Here is a 27,038-nt window from a genome sequence, read left to right as displayed (position 1 = left end):
TTATTAGGTTCTAAAAATATGATGAAAACCAGTTTAAAACCTCCATCAATGATGATGGGAAAATATTAATTTAACGGTTAGTCTGGTTTCTATTCAAGTTAGATCAATTTCCTACTGGACAAAACTCCGAAGACAGAACATTAGTCTGCCATTGACAAGTTACTACTGGGTTATAACGTATTTTTGTCCACTCATGATTTAAATTATGACAATTAGATTAGCATTTTTATGACACAACTCTAAATTAATTTTATTTTTAACAAAAATTTATGTAAAGTCCTGATTGATAATATCTTTGAAAGAAAACATTATTTATTTATCCATACATTCCTTGAAGGATTGAAAAATAAGAATATGATGTCGAAATGATCTAGACAAAATTTACAGCATGTAAACATTACATTCATTTTATAAAAACATGAGAAAATTACCCATTGAAATGTTTCAATTGACACATCAAAAAACTTAAATGCTGTAACAGTTTGAGGCTTTTGAGCTCTGACCATGATCAAAAGAATAAGCCGTTGAGTCTTTACACTGCTTTCATACCAATCTGTTTTATATGCTGATGTTGCAATCATCGTAGATGAGCTTTTTATATTAAAATAGATGAAAATGTTGAATGTGTTAATATATTTTAAATAAACTTAAAAGTATAAACCAGAACTCGAAGTCCACACGGGCTTAGTATGGATTAGTAAACTTCGAATTCTGGAATAAACTTACTCAATCAATTTCTGTGCAAAATAGCACTGAAAGAATGCTTGTAAGGGTAAAACGATAGGAAACATGAAATATTTTGCAATAAAGTATCCACTGATTCCAGTCTGAAATTAAACTATAATCCAGTCAATTGTATAAAAAAAATTTAATAACCACTTACCACTGCCAAAAAGCATGCTGTACAAAGAGATGAAATTGATCCGAAAGCATTAATCAGCAAAATTGGTGAGAAAATTTCCTCCAAAATTTCAGAAATTTCAATCAATTCCTGATGAATTTTGACAAGCTTTTTGAGCACTTTAACTTCTTCTTCTTCCTCATTTTCAAACCTAATCTTACTTATGGTTTTCCCAAGAATGTCTAGTTCCATAATTAAAAGTTGCATTGTACTTGCGTACAGCAAATCAGAACAAATTACAAAGCAGACGCCAAACAACGCAATCCAAAGTTCAAAAATGAAAATCAACTCATAAACAACTGGCTGCTGTTGGTCAAAGCCTAAGTTTAACGCAAAAATTACTTCCCATTCTATGTCAATTTCCTTATAAGCTGCATAAATTTGATGCATAATTGGCATCAAGCAAAATTGAGCAACAATCATTTGATATGCTACGTTAAATATAATATTCAACTTATTAAGCTTTGCTAAGTACTTGCTAGCATTAAATATTAGCTAGTCGACACTCGAATGTGGAAAGTGCTTTTCAAGCTTTTCAATAACTTTAGAAATATTAGCCTTGTTCTTGTAAAACACTACAAAGAGTTTGGTGAGTGCAAAAAAGACAATTCCTGAAATTAAGACATTCTCAATCACTCCATAAAGCTTGCCTTCTTGTGCTGATAATTTAATTGAAATAAATAGTAAGAACATTAAAACTATCTCAGCCAGGTGATGAATAAAGCCATGAAATTTTGCAAGCTTATTAACTGCAATTCGAGAATTATCTAAAAATGTGTAGCCCAAAAATCTTGACAATCTCTCGTAGACGAAAAAGTCGTGAAATAAAATATTACTCGTAGCTGGTTCCTTCTTTTGCACTTTTAAGTTTGAGTTTTTGACAAACTTTCGGAATTTTTGGATATAATTTTCCATTTTTCCTGATTTACTTCCTTTCAGTTTCAACTCTAGCACTGTAATAAAATTGAAGGTACTAGTAACCTAGTACTTTAAGTGTCATTTTGTACACATATTTTAATATTATAATAATGTTATGCAAATTTATTAATTTTTTATTAAAACCTCAGTAAAAATTTTATTGATTTTACATGCGAAGTATCCCGAATAGCATAAGTCGGTTAATCGATGCGAAATTCAGCATCAGACCGGCTTGACTCTGGCATGGTTTCGGATATATGTCGAATCTAATCGAATTTATGTCGAATGAAGGATAGAACTGTCTTCAGACATTCCCTATGCGTTGCAATGGGCCTCCGTGCGCCCCAGTCAAGGAAGTAAGAAGTAATTATATGTCGAATCTAAAATCAAGTAATATGATTCTTATGATGATGTATGATGATTCGGTTTGGCATGGTCCAGGATTCAAATCAAATCCGGTACTAAGTAAGAGTCACGCCGTTATGGGCCGGATTTTTGATCGATTTTGAGCACGTCTAAAAATATATGGAGCTAAGGAAAGTAAAAATGATGATTTGCAAAATTTCGAACAATAATTGACAATACTAAAATATTCAGATTGCATCAAGTCCAAGTCAAGCCTGAAAAACAGCACTTGCATGCAATTTTTGTACAAAATTTCTTGCATTTTTATTAATATATATTTAATACGAAATCGTCAAGTTCATAGGTGGCCGTTCACTTATTAAATAACTCAAAAATTGACCTTTTTATCTCCCACACCCTAAAATCTGTACGTAATAATAAGTGAACGACCTCATAAACCATTGACACAGTTTAAATTGCTCAATAATAAAATTCTAACTTTATTGTGTTAATATTAGTCAGCAGCACCTAAATCACATTCCAAATCAATCGAATGTCCTCTTTGAATTTCCTATTTCATCAGCAAATAAATACTCAATCAATCTTTCAGTAGTTTTGACCATTGTGTTACGGTAATAATCATCCGTGTCCATAAATTCAAAAATCAGTGGGTCACGATCTTTATGACATAACATCACATATTTCTCTTCGTCAGTTTTTAGTAAATTTGGAATATATTCCACAGGCAAATTTGCCATACTACAAAACATTGGTTGCATTAGCAATGGCATCAATTTGAATTTTTCGCAAGCATTCTCCAAATCATCTAGTGACATTAGACTCTCAATATTCAAATTGTGTTGCATTAATTCACATGACAATTGATCATAATAAAATTTTATGCATTCGTCAATACTTTCGGATGTTATTTCAATTGATGGAAGCATAATACAAATTATTACGTCTAGAGCAAGTGGATAGTAACGAGCTATTTGAAAGTCAATCAAAATACAATCCAATGGCATATTAAAGTCATTGTTATCAAAACGATACATTAAATTATTGCGCCATAAGTCACGATGACAAAGAACGGACGGTATTTTTGGCATGGGACTATCGAGAATCTCAAATATTTTCTTTGCTCTTATCATAAATTCCATTTGAATCGCATCCTCGAAACTCGATCCGATGCCATATTTTGTATAGTGAAGAGCGACAGTTTTTACCGCCCTCATACTGGTCATGCACCATGGATTATCATCGCTATATGATGTTTCAAATAACATATTCTTATACGCATCCCCAATTGACATTTCACCGTTCGGTCGTAATTCAAGACGCTCGTAAATAATACTTGATGCTTGAAATAATGCCAAAGTACGTAAAGCCATTTTAATATGATTGATGCTTGGATCAATGTGTCGTGGCAATGTTCGGTAATCGTTGAGCTCAAGGTTTTCAAATACCATTATGTCATCACGTGCTAGATAACAATGTGGACTCCATTTTTTGGCTGTAAGAAATAGATTTTATGCTATTGAACTTTTTTGTTTTTTGAGGTATTCTTGATTTGGGTTTGAAATATTTTTTTGGAGTAAGGGTTCCTGATGTTGAGTAGTCTCGGTCTCGAGAATTTGTCAAGGATTTGTCGAGACCGAGACTTCGGGAAACCTTACTTTAGAGGACCGGAACCGGATTCTTCGTCGTAAAAATGGATCAAAATCCTACGTCACGGTACCGTCAGGGCCACTCCTCATCTTCTAATTAACATGAAGATGCAGCGATACCCTAACGAACTCGACGTGCTGTTCAAGTTGGAATCTACTAATCTCTCGAAAACTTATCAAATTAATACAATTAATTACTCTTAAAAACAACAACAACCCCAACATAAAAGACACTTTTCCACTTACATGAATACTTCACAAGTTTCGGGATTATATGCTCGAAAATCATCACCTCCTTTTTAAAGATTCCCCATTGAGTGAGAATTCGACGTTTCTCTTCATTATTCGTTGGCAATGACTTAATGAAAAAGCTTGCTTCCATCAGCTCATTATTCAATCCATTTCCCTGAAGAAAATGAAACAATTTCAGCATCTCTTTCCATTTACATTTATATGCTCATATAAATAAATTCATGAACATTAATTTCAATCAAGTGGAAAGAGTATATACATATTTAAGATGAGAAGATTATTGTTTTATGCTTACACAATGATACTTGATGAGTAGAATGTAATATTCACCTAAGAAGCCAGAAAAGCCATCACCAAATTGCGATATGTGAAAGCTAACGATTTTCACATCATCATCACTTTTAGTCGAAGCCCTTACAATTTTCTCACACTCATCAAGTGAGATAATATCATGATAATTCATTACTTTTTTTGGTTTAATCAATTATGTAGGAAGATGATGACTTGCTTTAGTCTCCTCTCATTAAATATCTGTGAGAAACTAAATGAATATTAAGATTTCGAAGTGAGAACTTCTCAACGGAATCGTTCGGTTATTGCGTAACATGAAATATCGACTTTTTGAAACCGTTCTTCCATCCGACTGACAGAAGTTATTTAAAGACAGATCCAGCTTTTGACGAATTTTGCATACAGAAATGGACCCTCATGCGTCTTCTACAATGATGTAAGTAAGTAAGTCTCCCATCCGTAACCAAATCTCCAAGGAACAAGATCTCAACTATTCACCTTCAACCCCCCTTAATCACGTCACAAAATAAGTGAACGACCCCATGACTATTTTGATGAAAATTATGAAATGTAAATGAGAGAATTGAGTGAGACTTTATAGGTATCAGAAGTCAAATATTAGAGTTCTCTTTTGGAAACGGTCAGGGATGGAGTAATTGTAGAAAGATAAGAGTTGAATAATTTAAATAATTCATTTTATAAGTACTTATGCGGCACTGGTTCTTGATAACACTAATTTGTTTAAATATTTTGATAACATTGTCAAATGTGTAGGTATTTAAATATTTTTACTTTGTTTTTCAATTCATATTGGATTCTCATTCTAGTTGGTGTATTTTCAAGAAGTCTAAGCTAAATTGTGCTCACCACAGTTCGCTAAGAACCTATTAAAATTCTGATGAAACAGAGATCGAGGCCGTTGATTTATTAGAAGAAGTGGAACTTGCAATTCGAAGTGAATTCGAGTCGAGTATTTTAAATAATTTACTAGAGTCAGACACTTCAGTCAGACACAAAGTCTAGTACTGTACTTACTTTACTTATTGAATTTACATGGAATTATAGCAAGTTCTCTACTGTACTTTGAAGTGTCTTGGAAGTGTCTAACTCTCGATAATTTATTAATTTTGCTGAAATTTGCAAAATTTTGAATTTAATGATTTGAGGATACGTTTTATGCAGGACATAACAATTTTTAAGTCGAAATCATCCATTATACTGGTGTATTGAACTTTATCATATACGACAGTGTTGTCCAAAGTTTTGTGCCACGGCACAACTTAGTGTTAAGCAACGACCAAACCGTAAACGGAATGCACAAATAGCAGATAAATTCGGTTGAACTCAATAGTGCCGTAGCTCAAAATTTGGACCACACTGATGTACGATTACATTCGCATGAAAACACAAAACAATGCAAAGCAAAAGTGTCATTTTGAACATTCCAAAGACCGCACAATTCTTATTATTCATCCTCATAACGAGGGCATTAAAAAAGAAAAATAATTAAATTTAAAAATGAAATGAAATTAAGGCATCACTTAACACACAAAGCGTGACATGAAATGAATAAAGACATTTTTCACACTGCCCGCATAAAGTATGTACTGGATGGTGCAAAAGAAGAGAAAAAATATAAAATGAGAGCATTTATCGCAACAAAAAAATGGAAACTTCTTAATTAATTTAATTTAAATGCAAACTGCATTTTTTCGTCCTCTTCTTGATCCAGTCAGCCAGCATAAAATAAAGAAAGAAACTTTTTTTTTGGTATTCTGAGCACTTCGAAAAAGGAATTAATCCCCCCGTGTCGTAATTATCTACAGTTTTTTTTCTTCTTTCTTCTACCATTCCCTTGACGTCTGCAATGTACCGACTGATAAGTTGTTGGATTCATTTGCATTCCAAAATGTTCCATTTTAGTTTATTTTTTCAATTCTTCTTCTTCATTTATTCTTCCTTTACAATCGATGCGTTCTGAATATTCAAATTATTTGAAATCGAATGTTAAGTGAGACAGAGAAAAAATTTAAGGTAGGGGTAATTTTGCATCTACTCAAGAAACTAAATTTGATTTATTTTTTCATGGTATTCATTTGTTACTTCATTTCTTCTTGATTATATCAATTTCTCTAATATTTTAAGGTAATTGAGATAAAAAATAATATTATTTTACAGGCATGATTCAAATATTTGGGAATATAATTTGAGAATGTAAACATGAAAAAAATTTAGTTTTTAAATTTTCGAAATTTACAAATCAATTAAATGTAAATATTCTAAAGGCATTGAACTAGAAGACTGAAAAAAACTATCAAATTCATACAGTTATCCAGCATAGTATGGACCACAGTTGACAGAACCCCAACAGTAGTCCAAACTTTAAGGATTCTAGTGCAGGCACCTTTATGCACTTTAAGAGTCAGGGCTCTTTTAGAGTCACAGAATGAGAACTCTTAAAGTTCTGTCAACTCTAGTTCAATCCATAATAAATATGGTTTTTACTTCACAAAAGTCTTGTCCACTGCAGATGTAAAATAGTTTTATTCTAGAATACATAGGAAACATTCCCGAGCAACATACATAAAGAAGACTCTTATATGTGTCTAACATCTGGTGTTAATAAAAGAGCTATTGCAGAGCTTTTGCCGAGCTTTCAAAGCTCCATCACTAAACTTTTTTATGCTAGCGTCGCTTGAGTTTCCTATATGTAACTCCGGAATTAATCCCTCAATTCAATATAGTTTAATATTTGACTAATATGTTACATTGATGTATCAAAGAAAATGAATGTCTCGTCTCAAAAAAAGATTTATAAATAATCTCAATTGATGTAAACAAGCTAAATTAGTTTATAATTCATTAAAAGTACAAATATGAACACACAAATATTATAAAATTAAATTTGAGTATCAGATTTAGCTTTTAAACCCCATTGCAGCTTGTAAAACAAACCCCTCAAACTAGATATTTGAGACTTTTAATAAATCTAATAATTAACCCTCATTCGAATTAAATACTTTTGAGAGGTAGTTAAAGGAAATTTGAAAAAGTAGTACAAGCATTCTTATCAACTATTCAAATTTTCACCGAGAAACTTTTAAATTTTCAGAATATCATGTTCAAAAAATGTTCAACTTCCTTCATAATACTCAATCTACCTTACAATTCATCTCTCATCTACTTTCGGCTCTTCAAACATTCAGTAATAATTTTTAAATTAATTGACCTACCTTAACAGAAAAGAGATTTTATTACAGGGAGAAAAATTCATTAATTTTATATGTAGATAAACTTGTGTTTTATTGCTAGCATATAAATGGATATATAGATTAGAACAAGCAATTTTTATTCAATTCTATTGCTCCATACACAGCCACATGTAGAGTATAACAATAGTAAGTGAAAAAAATACATAGTAAATTTTTATTATCTAGTCAATACAACAATGAATGAATAAAAAATTCATATTTTTTCGATAGCGCACACTTCATGCACAGTTTAGTGTGCTGTAGATTATTAAAAAGTATAGTCGTGGAAAATGAGTTCGCTTGTTGTGTTTGCAATTTTTTGTACCGTTTTATTTATTATTCATCGAAAATTACGAGAAAAAGTTACGTTTTTTAAACGTCGGAAAATTATCTATGATGAACCTGCTGTAATTTTTGGAAATGTTGGGAATGTCTTTTTTGGGAGGTGTTCATATGTGGATATTCTTATTGATGCTTATAAGAGGCATGCGAATGATAGGTATGGAATTTCGAGTGGATAACTTGACATGATTTTCAGTTAATAATTAGATCTATGGTCGAATAATGGCATTATGATAGTTAATAACTAGGCTTTATGTTAAATTATCCGATCGTGAATGTCACAAAATACTTTTGAAAAGGTCATTTTTGTAAAATTCTGTAGACTAGCTTCAAATACCTATATTAAATTGTTATTGTAACTGTAACTTAAACATCGTAAATAAATGACTCAGGAATTTGAATGAACACTCTATTAAACATATGGACTAGTTGATACATTCGCATATTTCGGTATCGCTAATTAGTCATTGACATTTTAATTACAAAAGTCATTTTAAGTAATTAAACAGCCATTATGATTTTATACGCGTGTGTTATCATAAAAAATTTGTTGAATGTTTTTAATCAAACATGAGTGAAATTCAAAGGCAAACTTATAGAGTTTTCTTCTTATAAACACAAACGGTTTGCTTCACTAAAGTTAATTGTTCTTGATTTTTGGATTTTTTCTTAAATTTTGTATGAATGTTTCAAAAGTTTTGGGACTTTTCAAAGCTTAATTTTTGTATTGATGATGGAATTATAGTGATACTTGCAGTTAATTTAATGGATTTAGCTGAATATTTGATCAATCGATTCTCACCAAACCGGCGTGACTCTGACATGGTGTTGAATTTAAATCGAATCCGTCAACAAATCAGAGTTACGTCTCCGTGGATCAGTTGTTTCACTAAAGTGGATTATCCTCGATTTCGGATTATCCACTTCAGTTTTTTTGTAATATCTCCAACATTTTAAAAGTTTTCAAAGATATACTATGTGATACTTGTAGAGCCTCCTGTATTTTCGTAACCGGAATTTGGAGCTCTCAATTTTTGACAAATTTATCAATGATTCCGATAAATCTACTAGATTTGACTGAAAAATTGAATAATTAATAAATGTTAAGGATCAACGAAATTCAAAATATGTACGAATTGTCACGTGGGTCACATTTTTATAAACTTGAACTCTTAATTGAGATTTTCAAAAAACTGAAGTTCCAAATCGAGGATAATCCACTTTAGTGAAATAAAAATTTTTATTGATTGATCGAATTGATTTGTTCCACTCGGGCTAAGTAGTGTAAATTTAATTAGATAATACAAAATGAGAATAATTCACTTTAGTGAAACAGGCATCAAGCTTTTTAAACCTTTTGTTAAACAAGCCTTCGAATTGTTCAAATTTACTAATTTTTAATTGCGTCTTTAACGACTTTCACGTCAATAACACATTTCACTCCAGATATGTAGTACAGTTTGTGTCAATATTTTCATACATGATTTCACCTTATACAAATTTTGTACTTCCAATTTGAATAAAGAAACCTTGAAATAAACTAAAAATGCAAGGTTGTGACAATGCCTGTCAGTATCTTTTCCAAAGAAAGAAATTCCTAAAGCAAAACATGATAATTATCAAGATAATGTCAAAAGCTAATTTTAAACCTACACAAGCAAAATCATTGATCATGTGTACATTACATTAGACATCATAAAATTCACATCGTAATTTTTTATATCTTTTCTCTTTTCAAGAATCGTCGGCTTTTTCAACTTCAATAGACCTCAGTTAATTATTTGCGATACAAAAATAGTCCGAAAAATTTTATTCGAAAATCTTGACCACTTTGTCAATCACGTGGATCAATTTTCTGCTCAATCATTGGGATCACTCAATTATCATCAATGGAATGAAATAAAAAATTCTTTGGATGTCATTTTTGATGACATAGGCATGAAACAGATGTTTGAGTTAATGCTGAAATCAACAGATGAAATGATTGAATATTTGAATTATAAAGATGGAATTGATGAAGAATTTATCATCGACATCAAAGATCTGTCCAAAAAGTTTTGTGTCAATTCATTAGCATCATGTCTTGGTATCCATAAAGTTAACTGCTTTAGAAATAAAAATGATAAAATCTTCAAAATAGCAGAAAAAATCTCAAAGAATTTCGGATTTATTGGACATTTGAAATCTCTAATTTCAAGTGTCTTTCCAAACTTTTACAAAGCTATGAACATCCAACTTGTTGACAGTCAAACGAAAGAATTTTTCAATCAAGCTGTTATAGAAGAAATGAAAGTACGTCAAGTGAAAAAGTTTACTCGACCAGACATGATTCAATTACTTCTCGAAGCTAAGAACGGTCAATTGCATCATTATAGAATGGATGTGTCGTCAAGTGATGGAAAATATTCAAAAAGTAATGAAAATTTGAGAAAATTAAAGCAAATTACATGGCCAGATGAATATTACATTGCAATTGGATATTCACTTTTTAGTGAAGGTTATAGACTGTCAGTTAATGTCCTCCAGATGCTGTGCTATGAACTAGCTAAAAACTATGACATCCAAATGGAATTAATTGATGAAATTGATGAAATTAATGAAAAAGAAGGAATCACTTATGAAAATCTTAATAATATGAAATTGCTCAATATGATTTTAGACGAGACACTTCGTCTGTGGCCAACGGAAACTACACAAAATCAATTATGCACAAAAGACTATTCACTCACCACAGACGATGGATTTAGATTTGAGTTTCAAAAAGGCGATGAACTCATCATTCCAGCAATTGCAATTCATCGTGATGCGAAACATTATGATAATCCACTTACATTTGAACCTCATCGGTTTGATATGAAACAAATTGAGGAAGCGGAGTACTTACCATTCAATAACGGACCACGTTCATTCATTTTGCGGAATTTTGCAATGCAACTAGTCAAAATTTTCATCTATCAACTTCTCACTCACTTCACATTAGAAATGTGCCATAAAACACCATCAACGATTCAATTGAAGCAGTCATTTGAGTTTGATGTGCGAGAAAAAATTTATATGCGTCTCAAGTCACGAATTAGAAATTGAATTTCAATTGCAATTTGTGGTGAATACGTGAGTACAGATTCCTTATCATAAAAAAGATGTGTGATACAATAAAGATTGTAAGATGAACAGAAATTAAATAAATAAAGGTAGACATAAATACATATTTATTGACTTACACCAAATGGTGTATTTATTCACACATTAAACGTTTCGAAGAATCGTAAAGAAGAAATAAAGCGATCGTAAATTGAAAACGGTTAGTCATTTATGACAAATGTACGAATAATTTGTGATCACTGATGTAATAAATGTTCAATTTTAAACATAAAAGGGATTGAGAAGCGTTTGACGTGTTCCTCTTTGAAATCTAGCCATGTGTAAGGGAGTGTTGACTGGCTTTTTTGAATGTAAAGTGCTTTAGCGCAATGTTCACTATTTCTGAAAATACAGATAAACTGAAGTTTTTCAAATTTGATAGCATATAGCATCAGGGTCGCATTTTGGCTCCCAAAATCTATCTAAACCCCTTCTTTTCCTCCTTATTTTTGCAAAAACAAATCAGCCCTCTCCCTTTTGTTCCAAAAATGTGCAACACCCCTGAATAGGGTGCTTATAAAAAATATATATAATCAGATTTGGAATGAAAAAGTCCATGGTCGTCTTCAATTTCTACAAAATATAGGTTCCAAGAGGCAGTTCACTTATGACGTAATGCAAAAAATCAACCCCTCCCTCCACCTACTCCCATCCAATGCTCAACATTCAATCTTTAGCACAGTATCAACGGCCCAAGTCCTAAGAGCGTTACATATTAACCCTAACAAGCAAACAGACCGCTATTAGGAACCCTAGTGGTCTTTCTGAACCATGAAAGCATGCTCTTTGCCTGTTAGGGCACGTTAACGGTCCCCGAACCTGCTCTGGATTGAAATCTAGGACTTTTTGAGCATTGGACTCTTAGAACAACTACGCAACCCCATCGAATGCCATTCGTTGATATATTATCCAATTTTGAGATAAAATGCGTCATTTACCTTAACAAACTCCCACTTCTTACTCCTTCATCTCGCTATTGTCTGTTACATATTACTAGACAAATAAATGTGAATATGATGTGACGTTGTATAAAAAAATACAACAATACTCAATGTCTTCATTTTTCAATTTTCAAGAGTGAGTACCATGTTTTATGTTGTTCTACACTTATTATTCATACATCATGAATCACCGACTTCATGTTGTGCTGCTTTCCTTTCTTTACTTTTTTTCATCGAGCAATGATGACAACAAGGAAAAAAAAGGGAAAAGAATCATTCATTCATAATTTTTTTTTCTTCTATCAATTCGCACAATTGAGCTGCTCGTTCAACTTTATGAGTGAATGAATCAACAGAAAGAAAATTGTAAGGGTACGAAAAAGAAAAAAAAGCCTTTTTTTCTGTCGTTTCGCTCCACTGACTTATTATGATGTCATGTGGAAAAAGAAAAACTTTTTTTATATACATCTCCTTTCTTCTGCTTGTGCCTTTTGTAATTATGAAACGGTAACAACAATAAAAATGAAAATATTCACACCGTTCCATAAAAAGTCTCGCGGGTAGGCCAAGCTTCGCTTGGCAAAGGTTTGAGGAATCAGGCTCCAGCGGTTAGGCCAAGCTGCGCTTGCCAAATGTTTGAGGGATCAAGCTCCAGCGGGTAGGCCAAGCTTCGCTTGGCGAATGTTTGAGGGATCAAGCTCCAGCGGGTAGGCCAAGCTTCGCTTGGCAAATGTTTGAGGGATCAAGCTCCAGCGGGTAGGCCAAGCTTCGCTTGGCGAATGTTTGAGGGATCAAGCTCCAGCGGGTAGGCTTTCGCTTGGCGAATGTTTGAGGGATCAAGCTCCAGCGGGTAGGCTTTCGCTTGGCAAATGTTTGAGGGATCAAGCTCCAGCGGGTAGGTTGCTTCGCTTGGCGAATGTTTGAGGGATCAGGCTCCAGCGGGTAGGCCAAGCTTCGCTTGGCAAATGTTTGAGGGACCAAGCTCCAGCGGGTAGGCCAAGCTTCGCTTGGCAAATGTTTGAGGGATCAGGCTCCAGCGGGTAGGCCAAGCTTCGCTTGGCGAATGTTTGAGGGATCAAGCTCCAGCGGGTAGGCCAAGCTTCGCTTGGCGAATGTTTGAGGGATCAAGCTCCAGGGGTAGGCCAAGCTTCGCTTGGCAAATGTTTGAGGGATCAGGCTCCAGCAGGTAGGCCAAGCTTCGCTTGGCAAATGTTTGAGGGATCAGGCTCCAGCGGGTAGGCCAAGCTTCGCTTGGCAAATGTTTGAGGGATCAAGCTCCAGCGGGTAGGCCAAGCTTCGCTTGGCAAATGTTTGAGGGATCAAGCTCCAGCGGGTAGGCCAAGCTTCGCTTGGCAAATGTTTGAGGGATCAAGCTCCAGCGGGTAGGCAGCTTCGCTTGGCGAATGTTTGAGGGATCAAGCTCCAGCGGGTAGGCCAAGCTTCGCTTGGCAAATGTTTGAGGGATCAAGCTCCAGCGGGTAGGCCAAGCTTCGCTTGGCGAATGTTTGAGGGATCAAGCTCCAGCGGGTAGGCCAAGCTTCGCTTGGCAAAAGTTTGAGGGACCAAGCTCCAGCGGGTAGGCCAAGCTTCGCTTGGCAAATGTTTGAGGGATCAGGCTCCAGCGGGTAGGCCAAGCTTCGCTTGGCAAATGTTTGAGGGATCAAGCTCCAGCGGGTAGGCCAAGCTTCGCTTGGCGAATGTTTGAGGGATCAAGCTCCAGCGGGTAGGCCAAGCTTCGCTTGGCAAATGTTTGAGGGATCAGGCTCCAGCGGGTAGGCCACTTCGCTTGGCAAATGTTTGGGGGATCAAGCTCCAGCGGGTAGGCCAAGCTTCGCTTGGCAAATGTTTGAGGGATCAAGCTCCAGCTGGTAGGCCAAGCTTCGCTTGGCAAATGTTTGAGAGATCAAGCTCGAGCGGGTAGGCCAAGCTTCGCTTGGCAAATGTTTGAGGGATCAGACTTCAGCGGGTAGGCCAAGCTTCGCTTGGCAAATGTTTGAGGGATCAAGCTCCAGCGGGTAGGCTTTAAATATTTTTCGTAGTTTTTATACAATGTTCAAAGTTTCAAAAAATCATAGAAAACATTGATTTTGAAATTTTGTATGAAAACGAATGTTTTTTGCTTTTTTAGAAGCAACGGCTGTTCCTGCCATGCCCAAAATCTAATCAGCTCTTCTATAGAACAGCACGGATCGATTGCAAAAAACTAGAAGTCTCTACGGTGTCTCGTTATTGAGATTTCTTGCTGATTAACTTGTTTGCTTGTTTGTTTGCTTGTTTGTTTGCTTGTTTGTTTGCTTGCTTACAGAAAGCGAATTTTTCGATTTTCTCAGCAATGCCTCAACCAATTTCAATTCTGTTTTTTGATTATGATGTAGAATTCCTGGCAAAAAACTTTTGCAATAGAACATAACTTGTCATTATGCTTAGTTTTGTTGCAAAATCCAAAAAACTGATTTTCCAATCTGAACAAACTCAATACATTCACAAGTAAAAACGGTGTGAATATAATAATTTTAGTCTCACCTTTCCATAATTGTAAGGAGCAAGTGGTGTAAAATTCGTGTTTTTTTGGTTACTTGATCATGTCTTAAAATGAAGGAATTAGGTTAGTTCAGAGAAATGGAAGCTGGTAACAATAATTATTGATATATTTGGACAAATATGACTTATTTCCTGACTTATCCTATTTCCAATGTTTAGTGCCAATTTTTCTATTTTGAAATATTTTAAGGGCCGTTCACTTATGAAGTAACTGAAAAAATCAAAATTCCTATAAAGGCTTAATTAATAAGGGAATAAAGGAATAAATAAACGACCCCTTATCGATATCTACTTACAATTAACTTCCTAAACTGAGGTGCATGGAGAGAATCTCTAAAGCAGGTTCAATTCTTTGAGAACTTCTTCCAGTTCAGAATGTTAAGGACATTATTGATATCTACACTTTTCTAATTATTAATATCAAAATTGTCAGTAGACGCAAGTCTAGTATGAATAAAGAATGGAATTTTTAAGAATAATGAAAGTTCCACTAGGTCTCCTAACAAAATTGCCTGCCCATAGAAATTTATTGGTTTTCAAACTTAGTAGAGTTTTAGTCTAGTTTAGCTTCTTTCCCGAGTGGAGAAAAATGCTCTAAAACTAGTTATCAACTGGACGTTAACTTGCCATCAACTAGTTATACTGTATTTTTGTCCTCTTGGGTTTGATCCACGTATGTTACGAAGTACTCAAATATGCCATTCATTTGAGGGATTCTTAAAGTCCTTATTTGTGATTTTGTAGACGACCGCATGATCTGTACGGTCAGATAAGTGAGTAAGTAAGCTCTCAAGAGCATCCTCTTTGTCTGATATGGAATAATTGACGATAAATATAAATTATGACTTTTTATACAGCCATTCTTCTCATAATTTCGTCACTTCCCCTCTCCAATCCTTAATGCTGGACATCATTAATAAATGATTCCACACCCGTGCTTTTTCTACCTTATGACTTCATTTTAATCAACAAAATGGATTTCTCCATTCAGGACTTTTTTATTCTTTATTTTCCAACACTCTTATTTTATTCCACTTCTTCCATTCGTTATGAAAAATAATGTCTAAATAGGGACCTGAGATTTATGCACATTGTGTTTTATGAGAAAATAATAGACTGAACTTTTCCCTGAGTTTCATATTACGTATATAGTGGTAGAAGCTGCTGCTGCTACCGTTCCTGCTTTTTTTGTTTGTTATTTTTTTCTCCTCTCTTTTTCCTCATCTAAAACAAGAAAGAAAATCACTTGGAAATCCCACTACGTTGTTTCATTTTTTTGATAATCTTAACTATTAAAATATCTGGTTACGTTGAGGGAGAAATAGATATAATAGAGAGTGGAAAGAAGTTAAAGAACATGTTGGCATAATGAAAAATGCTCTGCAGTGTAATTTGTAACAAGAAACCGCATTGGAAGTTGAACTGAGAGTTCAGCAACGTACATATACATAAATACACAGACGTGGCTTGAGTGGAAAAAGAAACACAAGAAATTAATAATGATCCAGCTGTAAAAAAAATAAAGTTTCAAGAGCCATGAGAACTGTTGCAGTGCTTAAAAAATCTTAAAATCATGAATTTTTTCCTTTTTTCCAAGAATGAAAACTTTTTCAATTTTATGATGTGAAAATTTTTGGATTGGAAGTTGTGAAAAAAAAACTTTTTCATTAGTCGATTTTTTTTTGAAAGTTTTCCTTTCGTCAGTTCAATTTGTTTATGCATACAAAACCTGAATGCAAGAACTCAATTATTCAATAAAGTAACTTAAAAATTTTGTTTTTCTTGCGGTTTTTTTCTTCTCGTCTCGTCTTATTTATAGGAAAAATTTTAATAATAAATAGTTCAAGTGGCATTCAAGGGGATCGTTATGATTTTTAATTAACAACATGGGAGTTTCATCTTGAAAATGAGTGTCGATTAGTTTAACTATCGATGATGGAAAATGTAATTAATAGTTAGTGGGGATTTATCAGGAAGTAAAATACTCTAGAGTAATATATTACATTTAATTCTGCAATGAAATACATTAAAAATAAGCTTTCTTGTTGATTTGCTGGCTGTACTGATCAATTGTCATTCATGGCCTCCCTCAGATGGTGCCTAAAGCTGGATCTATGACTGGCTCCCGGCAGGAAATTTCCAAAACTAAATACAACACTGTCTCTATCAACATCCTCCTTCCATATGTCTTTGGTTGTTCCTTGTTCTTTTTCAACAAACTCAGATTTTAAGACTTAATTTAATAAAGCTTATGCAGGTCTTCTAAAAACATGTCCAGCCCTTCAAAGGTAGGGTTTCTGACAGCGGTTAACCGTTAACAGCATAACAGCGGTTTTTTACCTTAAAATGCGGTTAACGCAAAACAGCGGTTTTTGAAAATTAACCGCTGTTAACAGCATTTTTATCTGTAAAGGCTTTAAATAAGAAAAATTTTAACAAAAATTTTGAATTTTAATAAAAAAAATCTCTGCTTTTTTGTAAGCAAATGTGAAAATTTTAGGCGAAAATCCCTTTGAAAAACTTGAAAGATTTCGGGACATTTTTTTTTTTCAAAATCTCGCCATTGTCGTGGAGTTAAGGGCAATTTCCGTCTTGCTTGCTTTTAAAAAATCAGGAAAATTTCGGTCCAAATTGCTGCGAAGAGAGTGTTCTTAACTTTTGCACTTGTGCTTTCAGATATATCATCAAACGCCTTAATGTTTAGAAATTTTCAATAGAAAAAATAATTTTGGAGTTTAATCATTAAATGTTTTTCTTTTTTTGTTTTAATTTTGATTAATTTCTTTACTTTTGTAGGTTTAAGTAAACTACTTCAACCATAAGAGGCAAATAAAAAGAAAATATATCAATAAAAAGCTCAGTAACATAGTAAATTAGTGGTATTATTAAAAATTATTAATAACCGCTGTTAACCGCGTTAACAGTTGTTTTGAGTTTTTTCATAACAGCATAACAGCGGTTATGAAAAAACGCGGTTAATCAGAAACCCTATTCAAAGGCTGTTCACTCGGAATCGATTTATGATATCAGCTCCTAAAAAAGCTTGAACAAGGAAATTTTATCAAAACTTTTAAATAGTTTTAGTACTTTCATAATTTGCTAGAACCAGCAGTCTGCCCGAATTTCGGTCGAATTTTCCATACAAAATCTGGGTTCAATTCTTCAATCTCTGAACTTTACTTGTTCTGAATTTCTTTGAATTATAACAGTTAATTCCTCTGAAAAACTTGCTTGAAAATAACTTTATGCATTTTAATTTTTTAAATAGGATGGCCATTTGCTGCATTTTTATTGAGACGCTTTTGAAGTTTTCTCCTTAACTGCAGTGTTTTTGAAAGAACTTGTTCATGTTTTCTCATAACTTAAGTACTCAAAAACAATTAATTTTCAAACAAAAAGTTCAACGAGCTCATTTTGCACTTGCGACTTTTTAGGTTTAAAAATTTTTTCCTTTGAAGGTCCAGATTTCAACCTAGAATTCAATTGTTATGACTTCCCATAGATGTCGCCTAAAGCTGGCTCTATTACTGATTTCCAGAACCAATTCCTAATACCTTGTGCAACACTTTAAATAGTCCGACGCTCAAACAAGTCAAAAGAATGTAGAAATCTTGAGAAGACAAAAAATACAAGATGATGGCAAATTAATGTCCAGTTGATGACAAATTATAGCTTTTCTTTCCACTGTCCCGCGAATTTTCCGTGAAAATCATCTGGTCATCCTATTTATAAAGCATATTTATAACACACATGAATTCGTGGAATTTATTTAAACATTTTTCCATTAAAAAACTCATTAATAAAATAAAATAACTTTAAATGAAGAATCCACTCCAGAATTATATTTTTTTCGTAAAATATTTCAATAAATTATTAGGTACCCAATCCATCCATTCCACTCAAAAACCAATGCATGTTTAATAAAACTTTTTCATTATTTTTTATTTTTTTATTTTCCATTAAAAGCTCATAACCAATAGATATTTTTAAATTTATTTTTTCCATCCTCGTCTACAACCACAACACACTATTTTAAATTATTATTTTTGATCCGCAAAAAAGTTGGCACTCGTGATATAAAAGTTTTCTGTTCCAAAATTTGTTATTTTTCCGCGTATTGTTGCGGTGGTTTTGTTTTAATTTGATTAAGCAACAAAGTTTTGTTTGTTTGTGCTTTTTGTTCCGCATTGTTGGCAGCATGTTTATCTCAGACTTTTCATTTTCGATATTAAAACGCTGAAAAATTATTATTAACAAAAAATCTCTGCTCGTTGCTTTTTTCAATCCACAGTTTAATTCGATAATGTTCAATGAATTAAGCACGTTATAGTGCCGGAGATGTTCCATATCCTCAACCATCATTATGATATAAAATATCTTTCAATTTTCTTTCACATCCGTAGAAGGAAAAAATTGACGACATTGTTGATGACGATGGCAAAGGACTAGCACATACACAGCACAAAAATATGAAGGAGATGTTCGGAACTTAAGTGACGCCTACTGATGTTTGAAAAATTTTCAAAGACACGAATCGACTCCTGAATATACAAGAATCAAGCAGAAATTGGATACTGATGAAAATTCGGGAATTTTCAGGTATTACAAAGAAATTTCATCTAAAGGATCGTTTAAGGAACAAATTCAAATAGCAATTAAACTTATCGATTTCTCCAGCTTTTAACTACTTATTCAGCTATCGATGGCTTCTTGCCCGAGCTCTGAATAATTGTCGGATTCGGTTTAAATTTGACATCATATCGGACTCACGATGGACTAGTGTCATATATTGGATCGATTTATTTACCTAGTGTTATTCTGGATCCTTACTTACGTACACAAAGTACATTCAGAAATCACATACCACTTAGGGTGGAGTGGAGTTTTCAGTCTTGACTTACTTAAGTACTTCGTTGGCCGTACAAATCATCTGTGATCCATTGAAAGCTATTTTATGATTATATAATTTCCGGACATACCCATATCAATTGTGATCCCTGACCTTCCTCAGATGGCACTTGGAGCTGGCTCTTTTGATTGGTTACTTCTTTCAATTCCCAATTCAAGTGCGATGTTTCCATCGACGATTTTGTTCAATTGTCATAATTATGTACACGTTACGTAACATAGCAACAAACCCTATGAGATATAATGCAGACGTTGCAACAATAAGGGAATAAAAAAGATTGCAATTTCCTCAATGTATCATCATCTCATATTTCTACACTTTCATTTTTCTTTATGCTCCTTCCTGCTTGTTGAAATTCCATTTTCAACAGGAACAAAAAAATATTCTTTTTTGCTTTGCTTTTCTTGTACAATAAATAATAAATCCACTTATCAGCAAACTTAACTTTTTAAGAAAAAAAAAATAAGAATGAGAAAAATTGCTTTTGCAAGTTCAGTTCACATGGGATGAATATGGTTCGAAGAAAATATGAAAAAAATTCACTCTTATGTTAGATGGAAAAAGTTTTGGTAACATTAAATTAAATATTCAGTCACTCAAGTGATTTTACTTACAGAAAGTCAATTCTTACATGCTTTATAGAGTTGTGTGAATATTTTAAAAAAAGAATTTCTTAAGAAAATTATTGTGATAGAATTTATTTAAATTGTGACAAATTTTTGAAGTTTGCATAGTTTTAAAGCCAATGGCAATCAAAGCTTTAGGGTAAAACTTAAAATTATGAATAATTAAGTTTGAAGACTTCCACGCAAAAACTTGTCAGGGTTTCAGTCAGAAACATACATATTCTTTGAAACTGCATAAAGCACAATTTTTAAAACTTCAAAAACTGGGGTAGTTTGTGTATAATTGTTTTAAATTCAATGGTTTCCCAAGGTCCTGGTTTCGACGATTTTCCGAAACAGAGAACGGAACCGAAACCATAACTGAGGCGGAAACCAGCATCGGGACAAGGGCCAAAACCGGAGATTTAGACTACAATAGAGTTCTTCGAGGTATTGGTTTCGGCAAATCTCGAGACCGAGGCTTAGAAGCAGAGAATAAAATGAATGAAAAAATCTTTGATGAAAAAAATCATTTTTTTCATGATGAAAAAATCATTTATTTTTTTCATAAAACGTACATTATTACGTAGAATTTCATCACGTAAGCTTCATAATTACGTAAAATTTCATCACGCAGGGCAAAAAACATTGTTTATAATTTTTCTCAAAAGTTTTGTGTCAATCATGATGAAAATTTTGAATTTTTTTAGCTCAAATATTGAATTAAACTAGAGTATTTTGAAACTTTACATGTTATTTAACTATATTTAATATATTAGTGTAGTTTTCTAGTGTTTAAACTAGTTAGATTCGTGAAAATGAACTACGAAGTTTGGTATTTTTTTCATGGAGAAACAATAATAAATCCATTGAAAAAGTACACAAATATGAAGTTAAAAATGATAAATTTGAGTACTTTAAACACCAGAAAACTACACTAATTTATTAAATATAGTTAAATAACATGTAAAGTTTCAAAATACTCTAGTTTAATTCAATATTTGAGCTAAAAAAATTTCAAAATTTTCATCATGATTGACACAGAACTTTTGAGAAAAATTTTAAACAATGTTTTTTGCCCTGCGTGATGAAATTCTACGTAATTATGAAGCTTACGTGATTAAATTCTACGTAATAATGTACGTTTTATGAAAAAAATAAATGATTTTTTTCATCATGAAAAAAAATGATTTTTTTCATCAAAGATTTTTTCATTCATTTTAGTCTCTGCTTAGAAGTCTTCTTGGTCTGGCTATCAAGAACCCCTATCAAAACCTAGATTTTTGTGGATATTAGAATTAAGCATTGTGGTTCAAAAGAGTGGTCATCAACTCAAAATATTTGATTTTTTAGGAAAATATTCATAACTTTATTGAATTTTGGACTGTTAGTGAAAGCTGAACGGTCTAGGAGAACGACCATTTGCTTCAAATCAAAGGACGAACCCAATTATTTCGACAAAAAAATGTTTTTGTATTTTGCAGCGGAATATTACCACTTTAAGACCCTTTCAGCAATGAGAACTGTTCTCTATAAGAAACAGAAGGATTTACAGTTATAGTTGCAAACTCTTTAGTCAATCGGCACTATTCAATGCTTAGCAAATATGAAACAGAATCCTAATAATTCAAAAAACGTTTTAATAACTGTAACTGCTTCTAAATGCCTTCAACTCACTATAAAATATTAATGCTTAATTTTAGCTGAAAACCCGTCTTCGCCCTCTGCATCAAATGCTTGTCGCCCAAACATTAGCTAATAAGGTATCAAAAAAATGTAATATGCACATCACAAATAAATCTCAAGATATATCAAATCATAGCTCATAATAAAAATTCTATGCACATACCAAAAACTCTATAATATCTTCTCTTTTTCTATATCTTAATCACTCACATAAAAAATTCAATTATCCATTATCTCTCTAAGGATTTCATCAATTATTTTTCATATTCTTGTATATTTTTTTCTCTTCATAAATTTAATATTTCATTCATGTTCAAGCTCAGGAGGGGATTAAAAGGAAATGATTTTCTTCCTATTTTCTACGTATCAATTAACTTTATCTTATCTGTATAATGTTTCTAGATTGGATTCTACCCTAGAAAAATATCAATTCATTCGTCATTGAATTTTAATTAAATTATGCTGAAGTGAGTTCAATTAGAATCAATCAGTTCTGAAAAATGCTGATTCAATCACAAAAACCCCTAACAAAAATAAAATAGTTGTAAGACTTCAAAAACACAAAATGTCCTAGCTTTTATTCCATTTAATGCCAATTGCATAAGCAAACAAATTTTTCCTCAAAAACCGCAATTAAAAATTCCTTCATTCTGACAATGAAAGTCAGTTTCAATTCGTGCCATTTTCACTCTATAAAATTGAACAAAAGACTAGCCACAATTTTCGTCTGTTAAGGAAAAAATTATAAAGATTGAAAAAGACATGCGGTTATTTAAATTGAATTGCAGTATAGAAAAGAAAAGTTGGAGAATATGGTTTTTCAGTTGACTTCATAAAAGACTAGACTTGATGGCAATAAAAAGTTCAAAAAATTTTAATTTTTCCTTTTTTGTTGTTGTACGAGATGGAATTCATTTTATGACCACATTAAGATTGCATTGTTGTATTTTGAGTTTATCAAAAATAGAGAGAGGAAATGACTTCATTTAAAATTTTTTTTTTGCATGATGGTTTTAAGGCTTTGTGGAATTACATAGTTTGACTTGACGAAATTGAGTTGAGTAATTTCTATTGTTATTTTACTTTTCTGTAAAATTGGGAATTGCAGGGTATTATTTATTGGAAGTGTTGAGGAATTTTGTGACAGAAAGGCATTTTGGGGAGTTAGGGAAGCTATCGATCTAGCTTGTTGATGGATCAAATGTCACAAATGTTTTTCTTCAAGTGGTAATCATTGTTATCTTTGAAAATACCGCTGGGAATCGAGTCATTTCGGGATATGTACTCTAATGAATAGATGGGTGCCAGCACCACAAACAGAATCGGAATTGTGGGTTTGCAATATACAATCTCTGAAAGTAATTGTACAAAGAAGTCTACAAGAAGATAAACAGAACTGGATTAACAAAGTCGATCTATTGCAAACGACAAAGGACACAACAGCAAGTGTCAATGCGGGGCAGGTACATAAATTTAATTTATCTTTCTAGGATGGAGTCTACAAGGCCAAAGACGCCCTGAAGCACCAAAAGCAAAACTGTAGACATGTGCATCTTTAACGCAGGAACATCAAGTCTGCTTTTCTCCAAGAATCTCTCTTATATAGAATCGTAACTCTGATTGATTTGTTCTAATGCCTCCATTATATCCCATACTGATTGCAGTAAAGGTTTTTAAGGTATTTGCTCGAATTTACTTCAATTCAGACTTCCTTTAACATTTTAAAAAATACCAAAAATAACTAAACATAATCAAGAATTAATCTAATTGAAAATGAAAAATGATAAGCAAAATGAAAAGGATGAAAAATTTGTTTTCCGGTAAAAAAATTTCATTCCATTTCGTTTACAGTTTCCCACCTGTCCTGAGGGTTTTCTTCATTTTGATTTCAACAAATGTGAAAAATAGCAAAAGTGCAAAGCCTTATCGACAAAAAAAAAAAAGAAAAATTAATTCAATCTCCTTCACTTTATATCCATTTTTCATCTGTCCATGTGTATCCATCAAAAGGTTTTTTCCATTCACACAAGGAAGCAATTCCAGATTGAAAATTCTTAGCTTTTTTCTAAAGAAAGTACAGCAAAAAGCATTCAATCAAAATCTAAAGTAAATTGATTTCAAATAATGACTTATAGGTGGAATGATGGTTTAATGTGAAGCATGAAAAGAGAAAGAATATGTCAATTTCAACACTAGTGGCGTAAAAATAATCAAACAAGAATGCTTTTTGATCCCGAAAATAAATAAATTGTCTTTTTATTTCGAGCCCGAATAGCACAAAATAAGAAAACGTTAAGATCGTCAATGTCAATGTGGTCCAAACTGTATGATGCAGTACACTGGTGTATCGTACAACTAGGACTGAAACTTCAGGATTTTAGATGTGCAGAATTGCAGTTTTCGGTTCTACTTTATAGTTAGTCCAAGACGTTTTCGTGTTCTGTCTGCAAGCCTGCAGTTTTTAAACGAATCTACATATTATGAACTAACGCAGGGTGCTCTCGGAAGCTTAATAAGCATGTTCGCAAGCGGTAATCTTACCTTATTCTACTCGTCAAAGCAGATCATGTCAATCATCTGTTAACAACCTCGAATTCACCGTAATGATGCAGCATCGACCATAGACAGCATTATCTAAGTGGCTCGAAATCCCTCAAATCATCCTTGTTGTGGCAGCACTAGAATGAGAATTAAAATAATGCGTTAAAACCAGGCAGATTGTTGCCTAATTGAGATTCGTTACTCATTTTCACAAAGACTTCTTAAGGCTCCCATAAAATGTATTTTTTGTACAACTCGGGTATGTTCACTCAAGTGAACGAGAGAATTGCAAAAGGTGATGAAAAATCTCATTCAATGATAGCATTATGTGTGATACGAACGATAATAAATGATTCAATATAAGTTTTTTTTGCTGTTAGTGCTTTTTAAGCTGTAATGTATTGAGGAAGTAATACAAAAGCTGTAAAGAGAATTTGTGTCTTGAAAGGAGGTAAATTGTTTGAATTGTATTGTTGCAGGTAATGGGAATCGATATATTTTAGATTATCTTGCATCTTCTGTGGTACTTTTGTTGTTTAATTACAAGATTAAATATTTCTTGGAAGATTTTGTATCAAATAGAATTTTGATCTTGTTTACTGTATATTTTGCTATTTGTTGCATGTCTGTTGGTATTATTGGAACATTGGGAAGGATTTTCTGAGGAAAATGATTTTGTTTTGTTGGAATTAAAAAATTAATTAAAAATTTGAATTAAATAAAAATTTATTTCCCGATTCTGTAGGTTTCTAGCATCTATTACAGTGGTGAGTAACCTTTGTGCCGAGGCACAGAAGATTGAAGTCTAAAATTTTGGAAATGCCATAATATCTAGTCGAAGCTTACCACAAAAGTATATCATCAAAATAATAGACTGTCCAATACTAGAATGACCAGAGTATTTTCGCAAAATATCGGACACCATTGGAATAAATCGGGACAATTCTAAGTTTGGACGCGGACCTTCAAAAAGAATTGTCAACATTTATTCAAAAATCCTAGACTTGCATGGGGCCGTTCACTTATTATGTTACGCAAAAAAATGAATTTCAAGACCCCCCTCCTTCCTCGTTAAAAAATTTCCATGCAAAAAAAAAATTTGTTGTTTAGGCTGTTACAAAATCTTAGACCCCTAAAAAACGAACGTAATAAGTGAACGACCCCTATTAAGTTTTCGACTTTTAGAAAAATTGGAACATTTTGAGGCTTTGTCGTTAGATAGCAGCAAGGTAGAAAAGTACAGTAGCGTCCCGGCAAAAATACAGCAGATGGCCACCCTACTATTAATCTACTGTGAATCGTAGAGCGTTAATAAAGCGGTTGAAAAGGTCATTTCTGTATATTTCTTGTATTGTTGCTCTGCCTCCTACTCTACGACTGACCTATTGATTAAACAAACTACCTGACCAAATCACGACAATCCACAACCCCAAACATTCTTTTCATAATGATAAATAATATATTCGATCCTTAATCGATGGGTATTTCATCAAATTTATTACCATCTGTTCAAGTCATTCTCCAAGCGTGAGAATAAAACAGAAGAAGCCAAAAAAAAGTAATCATAAAATGAATAAATGTCGAGTAATCAGAAAATAATTGAGAAATAATCTCCTTAATTTATTTCCATTCGGCCCTAACTTTTGTTCTTCCACGAAAAAAAAAAGAGAAAGAATTATTGTCCATCGATTGTGTTCTGAATGAAAAAAGAGATGATAATAATGATTATCATTAAACTTTCGGCCTGAAAGCCAAAACGAATAACGATTACGATAACAGATTAATCATTTTTCTCTGCATTCCTTCCTGAATTTTATATATTTATTTATATTTAGCACAATAAGCTGAATTTTTTTTTGTCGACTTGATGGAAATAATAAATTATTAATGAAAATTATTTTACTGCACGTGGCATAACAAAAATGACGACTTTTTCACACAAACGTGGAAATAAAAAGTTTTAATGAGAAATTTTTATTTTATCTTTGCAGCAGAGATGTATTCTGGGAATAGAAAATTTTATTGATTTTTTGAGACAAAAGTTGGATGATTTAGAAAATTTTCAAGCAGAATAAAATATGCAATCAATGCTATAATTTCTTAGGAAATTGTGTTTGTAAACACATGATATGCCTCTCGTGGAAGATGATGCTTACTGTATTGGATTGCAATAACCTTGCTTATCAAGTGATTCCTTTCAAATCGTATTGTGAGAGATAATTGCATCTATTGACGACATACTGTTCGAAATGATTCACATTTTACAGTTTAATACGTACTGGTGTTTACGTAGAATCAAGCATATTAAACATAACTTTTTGCTGGCAAGGAAATTGTCAAGTCCAGTTGATGTCTAGTTCTGACGTATATTTGTTTATTTGGGAACTAACCAAAGAACTGCCACCTTTTGTGGGTGATCCATTCTGACAATATTTCAATCTTAAGACAATCTTGTAGCTCTTGTTCCTATTTCTCCCGCAAACTTCTTATTCCTTACCTGTTCCTTAATACAATGTTGCTTAGAGGTTTAATCGGCCTGATCTCGTAGATTAACTTGTCAAAGTATTTAAACTTCTGAAAAAAGGACACATTAGGATATGGTTGGATCCAAGAAACTACGACTTTCGGGTTACCATTCCAAATTTGAGTCAAGCATCTTGCCCATTCGACTAACAAGTCATTTAACTGCTCTCGAACTTTCTCTTAA

The 27,038-nt window shown here is 32.9% G+C and overlaps 3 protein-coding genes across 4 annotated transcripts; 1 reads left to right on the top strand and 2 right to left on the bottom strand.

The window, feature by feature from the left end:
* Positions 1-316: 316 nt before the first annotated feature.
* On the bottom strand, positions 317-1,108 carry LOC139096813 (odorant receptor 4-like). Its single transcript, XM_070648568.1, has 4 exons — positions 884-1,108; positions 727-827; positions 432-591; positions 317-370 (listed from the first exon to the last, which is right to left on the bottom strand). The coding sequence occupies exons 1-4, from the start codon at positions 1,106-1,108 to the stop codon at positions 317-319; spliced, it is 540 nt and encodes a 179-aa protein (XP_070504669.1).
* Positions 1,109-2,634: 1,526 nt separating this feature from the next.
* Positions 2,635-4,636, bottom strand: LOC139096794 (uncharacterized). 2 transcript variants are annotated; one of them, XM_070648546.1, is made up of 3 exons: positions 4,379-4,636; positions 4,078-4,237; positions 2,635-3,677 (listed from the first exon to the last, which is right to left on the bottom strand). In XM_070648546.1, exons 1-3 carry the CDS (start codon positions 4,544-4,546, stop codon positions 2,710-2,712), a joined length of 1,296 nt encoding a protein of 431 aa, XP_070504647.1. In that variant the 5' UTR covers positions 4,547-4,636; the 3' UTR covers positions 2,635-2,709. The 2 variants fall into 2 exon arrangements, with proteins under 2 accessions (XP_070504647.1, XP_070504648.1); XM_070648547.1 differs by having other exon boundaries at positions 4,414-4,549.
* Positions 4,637-7,861: 3,225 nt separating this feature from the next.
* Positions 7,862-11,175, top strand: LOC139096792 (probable cytochrome P450 9f2). The gene is made up of 2 exons (XM_070648544.1): positions 7,862-8,124; positions 9,707-11,175. Exons 1-2 carry the CDS (start codon positions 7,916-7,918, stop codon positions 11,049-11,051), a joined length of 1,554 nt encoding a protein of 517 aa, XP_070504645.1. The 5' UTR covers positions 7,862-7,915; the 3' UTR covers positions 11,052-11,175.
* Positions 11,176-27,038: the final 15,863 nt, after the last annotated feature.

The sequence above is a fragment of the Chironomus tepperi genome, unplaced genomic scaffold (assembly GCF_022539635.2).
Source record: "Chironomus tepperi strain 1889 unplaced genomic scaffold, CSIRO-AGI_Ctep_v1 contig_406, whole genome shotgun sequence".
Lineage (NCBI taxonomy): Eukaryota > Metazoa > Arthropoda > Insecta > Diptera > Chironomidae > Chironomus > Chironomus tepperi.
This window is presented reverse-complemented; position numbering and strand designations above follow the sequence as displayed.

What these genes read in the sequence shown, in the direction of transcription:
- LOC139096794 (XM_070648546.1), bottom strand. Translation starts at nt 4,546, where the DNA reads ATGAATTATCATGATATTATCTCACTTGATGAGTGTGAGAAAATTGTA. An exon ending in TACTCATCAAGTATCATTGT is followed by an intron (nt 4,238 to 4,378) that starts GTAAGCATAAAA and finishes CATTTTCTTCAG; the next exon opens with GGAAATGGATTGAATAATGA. An exon ending in GAAACTTGTGAAGTATTCAT is followed by an intron (nt 3,678 to 4,077) that starts GTAAGTGGAAAA and finishes TATTTCTTACAG; the next exon opens with CCAAAAAATGGAGTCCACAT.
- LOC139096792 (XM_070648544.1), top strand. Translation starts at nt 7,916, where the DNA reads ATGAGTTCGCTTGTTGTGTTTGCAATTTTTTGTACCGTTTTATTTATT. An exon ending in AAGAGGCATGCGAATGATAG is followed by an intron (nt 8,125 to 9,706) that starts GTATGGAATTTC and finishes TCTCTTTTCAAG; the next exon opens with AATCGTCGGCTTTTTCAACT.
- LOC139096813 (XM_070648568.1), bottom strand. Translation starts at nt 1,108, where the DNA reads ATGCAACTTTTAATTATGGAACTAGACATTCTTGGGAAAACCATAAGT. An exon ending in CAGCATGCTTTTTGGCAGTG is followed by an intron (nt 828 to 883) that starts GTAAGTGGTTAT and finishes GTTTAATTTCAG; the next exon opens with ACTGGAATCAGTGGATACTT. An exon ending in TTTGCACAGAAATTGATTGA is followed by an intron (nt 592 to 726) that starts GTAAGTTTATTC and finishes TAATATAAAAAG; the next exon opens with CTCATCTACGATGATTGCAA.